This window comes from Cyprinus carpio, chromosome B24 (assembly GCF_018340385.1).
Source record: "Cyprinus carpio isolate SPL01 chromosome B24, ASM1834038v1, whole genome shotgun sequence".
NCBI lineage: Eukaryota > Metazoa > Chordata > Actinopteri > Cypriniformes > Cyprinidae > Cyprinus > Cyprinus carpio.
Genome location: NC_056620.1, coordinates 11,714,874 through 11,726,213, shown reverse-complemented (window position 1 = coordinate 11,726,213; position 11,340 = coordinate 11,714,874). Strand labels below are relative to the sequence as shown.

The 11,340-nt window shown below is 38.7% G+C and overlaps 1 protein-coding gene and 1 long non-coding RNA gene across 3 annotated transcripts; one reads left to right on the top strand and one right to left on the bottom strand.

Annotated features, from left to right (window-relative positions):
• Nucleotides 1-578: 578 nt before the first annotated feature.
• On the bottom strand, nucleotides 579-11,176 carry eif2s3 (eukaryotic translation initiation factor 2, subunit 3 gamma). 2 transcript variants are annotated; one of them, XM_042752135.1, is made up of 13 exons: nucleotides 11,094-11,176; nucleotides 10,694-10,762; nucleotides 9,270-9,333; nucleotides 9,058-9,185; nucleotides 8,677-8,798; nucleotides 7,985-8,079; nucleotides 7,722-7,880; nucleotides 6,608-6,742; nucleotides 6,423-6,517; nucleotides 6,119-6,263; nucleotides 5,857-6,026; nucleotides 1,077-1,249; nucleotides 579-932 (listed from the first exon to the last, which is right to left on the bottom strand). In XM_042752135.1, exons 2-13 carry the CDS (start codon nucleotides 10,760-10,762, stop codon nucleotides 869-871), a joined length of 1,419 nt encoding a protein of 472 aa, XP_042608069.1. In that variant the 5' UTR covers nucleotides 11,094-11,176; the 3' UTR covers nucleotides 579-868. The 2 variants fall into 2 exon arrangements, with proteins under 2 accessions (XP_042608069.1, XP_042608071.1); XM_042752137.1 differs by lacking the exon at nucleotides 11,094-11,176 and having other exon boundaries at nucleotides 10,694-10,781.
• Nucleotides 1,820-5,311, top strand: LOC109070666. The gene is made up of 3 exons (XR_002014414.2): nucleotides 1,820-3,304; nucleotides 4,137-4,374; nucleotides 4,565-5,311. It is a non-coding gene; the product is annotated as an uncharacterized LOC109070666 (long non-coding RNA).
• Nucleotides 11,177-11,340: the final 164 nt, after the last annotated feature.

Sequence of the window (11,340 nt, the reverse complement as noted above, 5' to 3'; positions counted from 1 at the left end):
CTCGTCTTTTTATAAAGACGCTTGAACACGCCAGTTTGATCTAACGCTAGCTGCAGGCCAACATACTTTCATAAACATAACTTTTAACATTTATTAAAAACCAAGCAAATTTACACCCTATACAAAAATAATGTAAATTAAAAATAATAACACGCCAGCATTTAAGCAATATAATAATACGATACTAATACTATAACAGGTTATTAATACAAGGTATAACGCAGCCAAACTGTTAAGACACAACTGCGGCTCATTCAAAAGCATTTTACTACATGCTTATAGATTACCTTCATCCTACTTTTAATATACAACAATATTTGTTCAGGATATTTAATTAAAGGTGTACAAACCATAAATCTGTACCCCCACTTATAAACAATAATTACTTATTAAATCAATGTGTCACCCCATACTCTAAAAAGGCTTTGGGGGCTATTAATAACCCTGCATGCCATACTGCAATAAGATTTTGAGCGTTTTTACCACTACATTGATCTTATTCTTGATGATGGGTCATGTGAGGTTGTTGTTGTGGTTGTGATGATGAAAATTTTTCTTTGAAATAAGAACACAAACAGTTTGATCCAAAAGGTTTTTATTAGTCATCACCTAAAGATGTTGACAATATATTCGTCAAACCAAGGAATATCGTTTTCATTGCATTTATCATATAAATGACACCAATCCTTCCACAGAGGATTGTGAACATCTTAAAATAAAGGGCCAGTGCGTCCTATCAAAAAGAGCCTTTCCCTTCACTTTGCGCTGAGGACAAAACGCGCTGGCCTGTGCATGAGTGTGTGTGAAAATGATTTAATTATGTCCGGCAGGGAGACAGTGAGAGCCATTGAAAGAATGTAGTTACTCTTCAGTCATCATCCACTGTGGGTGTGATGGACATCCCTCTCCTGATCTGACCCCATCCAATCAAACTAGGGAAGAGAAACAAGTCAATGACTGTACAAACAGCATTCATGAAGAGGAAAATATAGAAAACAAGTTTCTGATCTAATTGTGCATGATTCATTGAGGTATATTATTCCACAGAACAAACAGCTGCACAAAAATGTGCTCACCGCCAATGTTTCTCCACTCTGCGACTCAAGGCGATCTTCTCCCCCACCTCTGTGCACACAGGGTTAGTGAGCACAATCTTGGCCAAATCAGCTTTTACTGCACTCACACGGCCTCCTGTCGACAGCGAGCCAATGTTTACCATCAGCACCTCATTCTTCGACAGCTTCTGAACCTGTTGGCCAAATTAGTATGAAAATCAAAAACTGTAATAGCACTCAATAGGGCAAAAATACAGTGAAATAAGAATGCTTATTAATTAGTGCTGTCAGGTCAATTAATTGTGATTAATATTCAAAATAAGTCTGTGTTCACATAATATGTGACCCTGGCAACAAAACCAGTTATAAGGGTAAATCTTTTTAAATTGAGATCTATACATCATCTAAAATTTTTGTAATATGTGGACAAGATACAACTATTTGAAAATCTGGAATCTGAGGGTGCAAAAAAATAAATAAATAAAATAAAAAAGATTTCTAAATATTGAGAAAATTGCATTTAAATTGGCCAAATGAAGTTCTTAGCAATGCATATTACTAATCAAAAATTACATATTGATATATTTACGGTAGAAAATTTACAAAATATCTTAATGGAACATGATAGTTACTTAATATCCTAATGATTTTTGGCATAAAAGAAAAATTGATAATTTTGACCCATATAATGTATTATTGGCTATCGCTACAAATATACACATTGAAGAAAATTGGAAGGAATATTAGGCTGGTTTGGCTATTGCTACCATTATGGTGAGTCCATTAAAACTCATTCAGTCATCAATCTCATGTTTCCAGTTTATTTTCACAAACATGTAGGAGTAGACATTTCCATGGTAACAAGACTGATAATTGTTGGTTTCTGATAAACCATAAACAAATATAAACAATTAACAGCACTTGTTACCATGGAAATGTCTACTTCTACATGTTGAAACCAGTATGGCCAAACCAGCCTAATATTCCTTCCAATTTTCTACATGGTCCTTTGAGCCGGAATGATGAGGCCATTAAAACTCATTCATTCGAGTAGCAGAAGAGGACAGCAGTCTGTAAATGTTTTGTACGTTTTCTCATTTAGATTTTAGCATGGTTGTCATTGCTAGGACACATGGTTTTGTTTACTGTGTTTACCATGGTAAACACATGCTCAAGTCACGTCTGTTCTCATGCGTATTGCTTGGCTTTGCAGCTTCGGTTTAATAAGTAGTAAGGCGTGGCCAAAGCCAGGTATAATTTACCTTGTTTGCAAGTAGTTGTTAGTAAAAGCAGTCGAGCAGCAGAAGAGGACAGCAGTCTGTAAGTGTTTACTATCTTTTCTCATTAGATATTAGTGTGTTTGTTCTCATGCGCATCGCATGGCTTTGCAGTTTCGGTGTAATAAGTAGTAAGGCGTGGCCAGCTGAATTCAATTACGTGGAATCAGGGAAGTATATATTTGTGCAGTACACCGCAGCAGCCCGACGAGTTTAAAGACCAGCGACTCTTCCTGCGCAACTCCACCGAGCAAGGACACTGACAAGACACCCGAGTACCCCCCCCCCCCCCCTTTACTTTTTGTATAACTTGTTCTCATCTACTTGTTCTAGTTAATTGTACTCAATGTGCTTCCAAATCTCTACTATTACTATTAACACTCGTAAATCACACACTGTACGTTGGAGGCAGCGCAATCCTAATAATCTGCGAAATGTCCCTATGTCCTCTACTACTTTACTCTCTATTCCAGTTGGTCTCTGGAACTGCCAGTCTGCTGTAAACAAAGCAGACTTTCTTTCATCTATTGCTCATTCAAGTCTCAACCTCATGGCCCTAACTGAGACTTGGATCAAACCTGAGGACACTGCCACTCCTGCAGCCCTCTCCACTAAATTCACTTTTCCCCACACCCGATTGTGAGGGGTGGAGGTACTACTTATTTCAAAAGAATGGAAATTTGATAGTCTACCATCTCTTACCAGCAACAGTTAATTTGAAGCAAATGCAATTACTATTACCCACCCTGATAATCCATTTTGTAGTTATTTATCGTCCCCCAGGTCAACTGGGTAACTTCTTAGACGAGTTGGATGTGTTACTCTCAAACTTCCCTGAGGAATACGGTACTCCTCTGGTACTACTCGGGGATTTCAACATCCTCCTAGATAAACCACAGGCTGCTGACTTCAACACTCTGTTTGCCTCATTTGACCTCAAGCGCGTGTGTACTACAGCTTCTCACAAATCAGGTAACCAATTGGACCTTATCTACACACGCTAGCGCTCAAATGACAATACTTTAGTTACGCTGTTGCACACCTCAGACCACTTCCTCATTTCTAACCTCACACTCATTCTGGACACAACGCACACTCCTCTGCAGGTCACCTTTCGGCATACCTACGCTCGCTCTTTCCCACTCACCTATCCTCTATGGTTTTATTCTCACTTCATCCACCCTTTCAGTTTTCAGCACTAGACACAAACACTGCTACTGACATTCTTTGCTCCACTCTAACATCTTGCTTAGACAACTTTTGCCCCCTTTCATCCAGACCAGCACACACCACCTCCTCTGACCCCTGGCTGTCTGATGTTCTTCGGGAACATTGCTCTAGACTCAGGGCTGCAGAGAGGAAGTGGCGCAAATCAAAAAAACTCTACTTCGTGTATATCAGTTACTCCTCTCCTCCTTCTCTGCAAGTGTCTCCACTGATAAAACAACATACTACCACAACAAAATTGACAACTGTTCTGGCTCTAGCATGCTTTTCAAAACCTTTTCTTCTCTTCTTTGTCCTCCTCCACTCCCTCCTTCATCAACTCATACTGCTGATGACTTTGCAATATTCTTCATAAATAAAACAAGAACCATCAGCGACCAATTGTCCACACCACAAACTGACAAAAACGTAACCATAAATACTCATTCTCTCTCCTCCTCCTCCTCTCAGAGGCAGACGTTTCTAAATTTATCTCTAAATTTAAATTATTATATTATTATTATAATCCCTTCTCCCGTTCATTGCAAAGACACTTGAGCGAGTTGTGTTCAACCAACTCTTTATGTTTCTTGCACAGAACAACCTCACGGACAGCAACCAATCTGGCTCCAAAACCGGCCACTCAACTGAGACTGCACTGCTCTCGGTTACTGAAGCCCTGAGACTGGCAAGAGGAGCTTCCAAATCTTCAGAACTCATCTCACGGGATCTGTCTGCTGCTTTTGACACAGTTAACCAACAGATCCTCCTGTTCACCCTCATGAAGATGGGCATCTCAGGAACTGCACTCCAGTGGTTCAAGTCTTACCTCTCTGGTAGGTCCTCCAGGGTGTCTTGGAGGGGTGAGGTCACAACTTCTTGCTACTGGGGTTCCTCAAGGCTCAGTGCTTGGACCACTTCTTTTCTCCATCTACATGTTATCTTTAGGATCTGTCATTCAGAAGCATGGCTTTTCCTATCATTGCTATGCTGATGACACTCAACTCTACTTCTCTTTCCAACCAGATGATCCGGCAGTAGCTGTTCACATTGCAGCCTGACAGACATTTCTGGCTGGATGAAGGATCAACAACCTTGCTAAGTCAGAACTGCTCATGATCTCAGCCAACCCAGCACTTCATCACAACCTCTCTATACAGCTAGGTTGGTCAACCATAACTCCTTCCAGGACAGCCAGGAACCTTGGAGTTGTGATGGATGATCAGTTAAGCTTCACAGACCATATGGCTACAACAGCCCAGTCCTCCTTGTCCAAGCTCTTGTTCTCTCCAGACTGGACTATTGTAATGCTCTCTTGGCAGGTCTTCCGGCATGTACTAACAAGCCTCTGCAACTGATCCAGAATGCAGCAGTCAGAGTGGTCTTTAACGAGCTGAAGAAAGCTCACCTCACACCTCTCTTCATCAGCTTGCACTGGCTGCCAATAGCTGCTCGCATAAAATTCTAAGTATTGATGCTTGCTTACAAGACAACCACTGGCGTTGCACCAATATACCTAAACTCGCTAGTTCAGACATACACGCCCTTCAGAAGCTTGCAGTCTGCAAGTGAACGACGCCTTGTGGTGCCATACCAAAGAGGCACAAAATCACGTTCACGGACCTTTTCCTGGACTTTTCCCAGCTGGTGGAACAACCTGTCTATCTCAATCCGAGCATTTTCAACAAACATCTAAAGACACATCTTTTTCACCATCACCTGACCAAATAATACTAGTACTTACCTATTCTATTCGGTCTATATATATATAGCTTCTACTTTGTAAGTCGCTTTGGATAAAAGCATCTGCTAAATGACTAAATGTAAATGTAGTAATATTAATTAACATTTTCAACTTTGACCCAAAAAAGTATAATTTTTATTTTTTTTGTAAAGACAACTGAAAACTCAGCTTTGCCATCACAGGAATAAAATATATATTTTTCATTAAACATCGAAATAGAAAATAGTTTGTTTGAACATACTATTTTAAACTGTAATACTGTTTTAACTGTGTTTTTGATCAAATAAATGCAGCCCTGGTGATATTTTTTTCAAAAACAAACAAACGAAATATTACAGACCCAAATCTTTAAGCTATTGTATGCATATTATGTCTGTTGTGCTAGAATTAAGCTTGGCCATCCTAGTGAAATAACACCAAAATGATGCTTAAGCATTAAGAGTGGACTACATAAACTAAATTTCGATGTGAGGAATTGCCTAAAAATTAAAAAATTTAATCTCATTCGTAGTTATATTTAAAAAACAAAACAGAGTTAACATTTGTTTTGATAATACTACTTTAAAATCTTCACCTTGGCTGCCTTCTTGTCACCCTCAGTGCGCACACCAAGCAGTCTTCTTAAAAGGAAGTAGGAGATCTCAAGCTCTGTGAAGATCTCAGGAAGAGCATCCACAGCGCCGAGGACCTGGCCCACCATACGATCTGCTCTGCACAGTGTAGGGTCAATCTTGGTGCCAACACCTGCAACAGAGAATGTGCGTAACAAACATTAAATAATGTAACAATAACACACACACAATTACAAGACTGCAGTAATGTTTAAGTTTGCATACCAATAAGGCCACCAGGAGCAGCATACTGGAGGTCATTATGTTCGGCAAACAGGGAAACAATTTTGGAGAAGATAGGTTTGCACATTAGTTTCCCTTCATGGTCCTTAGAAACAATACCTGGTCTGACCTCAATCTCCTGTCCAACTGAACCAAAATAAACACAGAAGAACAGCATGAAAAGAGGAACAAAAATAGCAACAGCAAAGCAGAAGCCTGATAGTCTGACAATGAAAGTGCTTTAGGAATTGTGGGACGGTGAAAAAAAATGCTTGGCATAAATTGGATCAAACAAGTCAAAAGTTACCTTCAGGACTCCTTTGAGGATACTTCCTCCAGCTACACCACCTTTCAGGTCATCTACTTCACAGCCAGGCTTATTGACATCAAATGACCTTATTACTGTGGGGAAAAAAGAAGAACATTGTCGCTTATCTAAACTTTGACACGGAGCACAGTGAGTCCTCTTTAGTAATATTGAAGGTCTTTTACCAATAAGGCGAGGCTCGGAGGTGAAGTCGCGGATAGGCACGGGGATCTTATTTACAATGTACTCGCAGACAACCTCAATGTTGTACTTGAGCTGGGCTGAGATCGGGATGATTGGAGCTCCCTCTGCTACTGTGCCTATAAGAAAATAAATCAAAGAGTCACATAAAAGAGTAACAGAATGTCCATGTTAAATGGATAGTTCGCCCAAAATTACCATTCTGTCATCATCTACTCATCCTCATGTAATAGATTTGAATAGACAGTATTTTGGAGTTTTTGTTGGATTTGTATGTTGGATGTCCTGACAGACCTATGCACTTTGATTATATAAGGAAAAAAAAAAAAAGATTTTCAAAAACAAAAATGTAAAACTTGTGTTCAACATAAAAAGTAAATTCATACAAGTCAAACAATATGAGAGTGAATAAATGAGGACCCATTTTTCCAATCTGTTTCCAGTTCCAATTTTAGAGAATGAAGTCATCACTAGATTGGTTTATCAGGTTTGTTGCAACAAAACTTTGAAAGATGTATTTAGAATTAGATCAAATGCAACAGTAAAGACTTTCAGAATGTTATCCATTTCGAATAAATGCACATTCTTAACATTGACAATAATGAGAAGAAATGTTTCTTAATCACTAAAGGGATCATGAACTGAAAAATCAAAAATTGATATTTAAGAGGTCCTGACATCATGGAAGTTTCAGAACTTAATTTAGTCTTAGTCTAAAAACAGATTATACTGAAGCCAGTCTGCTTAAACAACAGGTTGTGGAATGTACCACTTTGACATAATAGAGAGGGTTAAAATCTTCAGAAGAATTGTGTGTGAGCATGAAAAAGCGTGAAGCAATGATCATTGTAGCCAATTACAGTCATATCTGTTAAGCGTGTGAACACTATGGCATGGTTTAAGAATTCACTCAACAGTGCTCAAATGTTAGCAGGAAATGGATGTTTTTAAAATTTCAGTAACGACTGGTACTGCAGTCGGTAATTGTGACAGCACTACTGCTTCTACAGTGCAGCCTGTTTAGCCCCGCCCACTGATTCACACACATAGTGTAAATAACCATGACATTTCAGAATAGCACGAAGCTAAATCTCTTACCCTGCACAAAAGCCAGGATCTGTTCATACTGCTCTTTGGCCTGACTCTCTTTCACCAAGTCGATTTTATTCTGCAGAATCAGTATATGCTTGAGCTTCATGATCTCAATGGCAGCCAAATGCTCTGACGTCTGTGGCTGAGGGCACGATTCATTGCCAGCTGAAAGAGTAAAGAAGGTCATTAGCCACTCATACCACATGATAACAGCTGTGTTCATTACTTGCAAAACAAAAACCACTACAGGTTGCTAGGTAAATACTCACCGATTAGGAGCAGCGCAGCGTCCATGACGGCGGCACCGTTTAACATGGTGGCCATCAAGATGTCGTGACCCGGGCAATCCACAAATGAGACATGCCTAAAAAGACAAAAATAATCAGGATGTGTGGGGAAACCAATGCTTGTTGTGGACCACTGTAATTGAACTACAAGAACTGAATATGGAGATTGAATTCAGAAGGAAATATCACATTGATTAGACCAGTGGTTTTCAAAGTGGGGCACAGGAAATCAGCAGGAAAAAAAAAAAACCTGTGACAAAAGTATCTTTTATAAAGCGGCACTGAATGCCAATTCCTCTGAATTTTTCTTCTTCAGACTTGGCATCATCTGACATAGAAGAACCTTGCCATAGAAAAACACCTTTTCAGTGGACGGCATCACAAGCTGCTATTGTGAATTTGCCACTCCCCTGAGCAACACACACCAGACAAAACCATTGTTGCTTTGCATCGCATCAGCTAAAAGCCATCTACACTGGGTGTGACAAAGCGACTGTTGCAAATCCATTTCCCAGTTCACATGATTTACCACATACACATCATTCATTTTTAGGTTTAATATACCTTTATACTGATGAAAAAAAAACCACACCAAAGCCATGCATGCCAGATGATTATTTTGTAAAATTTGATATATCTATTAGATGAAATTAAAATGTATACAACCAACATACCGGACTAGTTTGAAGTTGCCTTTGGTGCCAGGAATGTCTGTGGGGAACTCATCAGGTGTGCTGCTGCCACATGACCTGTAACACTCTGGCCGTGGACAACTTGGATCATCCAATTTATACACCTAAATAAGGATTCAATACAAAACATATCATCTTTAGGCAAAACACACAAACGTTACTCAATCCTTAAAAAATAAATACATTTATTCAAAATAAATAACTTGTAACAGCCGCACTTAGAGGAAAAAAAATCCTAAAAAGTGAAGCTGTAATTTGCTGTTGCAAGCTTAAATTGAATCAAATAATTGCTATTGTTAGCTTCTGACTCAGAGTGTAGCTTGCAATAATTTTTTTAGCGAGATTAGTGAACAACGCAATTACCTTAGCATTAGCATAACCCAGCTTGATTGTAATGTTTCTCTCCAGCTCATTTTTGAATCTGACAGTGTGAACTCCAGAGATCGCTTTCACCACAGTTGATTTTCCGTGGGCTACATGACCAATAGTTCCTAGAGACAAATATATAGGTAATTCATTTCATGTGACATCTGTTTGCATGCAAAGCAGCACAAAACAGTAAAAAGAAATCTCACCTATGTTTATTGTGGCTTGTCTGCTGATGATCTCTTGGGACAGAGGAGTTAGTTTACTCACATCCTACACGGTAAAACAGATTTGTTAATGCTAATCATCAAGAAAAGGACGTATGGCAGGCTGTTTAATGTGTAACTTTAAGAGAAAAAAACAACAACATCAAAAACATTAGTAGTGAGTGACAAGCATCAAAACATGTTAAAGGGTTAGTTCACCCAAAAATGTAAATTATGTCATTAATGACTCCCCCTCATGTCGTTCCAAACCCGTAAGACCTCCGTTCATCTCAGGAACACAGTTTAAGATATTTTAGATTTAGTCCGAGAGCTTTTCTGATCTGATCATATTTGTTGAAGCATCGAATATACATTTTCTATATACATATACGCCGCTGATGTACGATGCTGCTGACGTGTTTTCTGGTGCGCCCAATAACAAAGATAACACGTCAGCAGCGTCACTGCAATGTTGTGAACGCGCTCACAACAGACCCGGAAGAGAAGAAAATGCTGAATAAAGTCGTAATTTTTGTTATTTTTGGAGCAAAATGTATATTCGGTGCTTCAACAAATTCTAACGGACCCTCTGATGTCACATGGACTACTTTGATGATGTTTTTATCACCTTTCTGGACGTGGACAGTATACCGTACATACATTTTCAATGGAGGGTCAGAAAGCTCTCGTACTAAATCTAAAATATCTTTAACTGTGTTCCGAAGATAAACGGAGGTCTTACGGGTTTGGAACGACATGAGGGTGAGTCATTAATGACATAATTTTCATTTTTGGGTGAACTAACCCTTTAATCAATCGGTTCATGAGTGACAACTACCAGAAGTAAGTCCTTCACATTTCTTTGTAACAGCCTCTCTTAGGGAAAACCAAGTTTTCCCCCCAAAAAAGGGAAGCTGCACTTTGCTGTTGCAAACTTAAATTGAATCAAATAATCGCTATTACTAGCTTTTGATTCAGAGTGTAGCTTGCAATAATTATTCACTTACTTTCAAGTAATTAATATACAAGTTACAGTTACAAAAATAAATACAAGGTAACTACAAAGAATACATGTTAAAACGGCTTGCCATAGGGGAAAATTAACTGTCGAGGACATTACATTAAACGTCAGAGATACAGAATTCATTTTATTAGAAGCATGCAAGATTAGTACCTAAACAAAGAAGCGCATGACTGGAACTGTATTAAACACAATGACATTTGGGTTTCACAACATTTTCACATAATTTCTACACGGGGTCCTTCTCCATCTCCGAATGAATCATGTGGTGAGCTTTCACCGGTACGGCTAACAAGCACGCCTGCTATCATCACAGAGTACAAAACCACTTAACTCGACCTGTCGATACAGCTAGTACTTTTACAACATGTTATGCTACAAAAACGAACAAAAGACGAAGACTTACCAATGTACTGAGGTCTTGTTTAGAAAGATGAGGCTGACCCAGCGTTGTTCCAGACTCGTCGCCCGCCATCTTGATAGAAAAGGAATGGAAGTGTGACCAAGCGAACGCCTGACTGTTTTTTTACAAATACATGTGTGGCATTAACGCATACCCCGATAAATTATTTTGAAGCGCTTGACATATACATATAGATAGTGTTCTATGTTTCACTATTACACGGTATAAAACCATAAAATAAAATAATTTATTATAAACTAAGCGTCCTGAAGGCATGGGATGATGCAATCTGTTTCTAGAAAACCCAGTAAACCACAAAAAGGAGAAAACAGACCGGAAAATGCATCCTAGATAATAACATAAACAAACTTAAAACACCAACACAACCAACAGCTTAATTCACCTAATATATGATTGACGTCTACAAACTTGAACACACGTTGGATCGACGAGGATAAAGCCAGGGTCCGTTTCATGATTATGACGTCACACGTTTTGTAGTTTTATCTATCTATCTATCTATCTATCTATCTATCTATCTATCTATCTATCTATCTATCTATCTATCTATCTATCTATCTATCTAAATTATTTTAATAGTATCATAAGTTTTATAGCCTAACATAAAGAAACATATCACTGTGTAATTA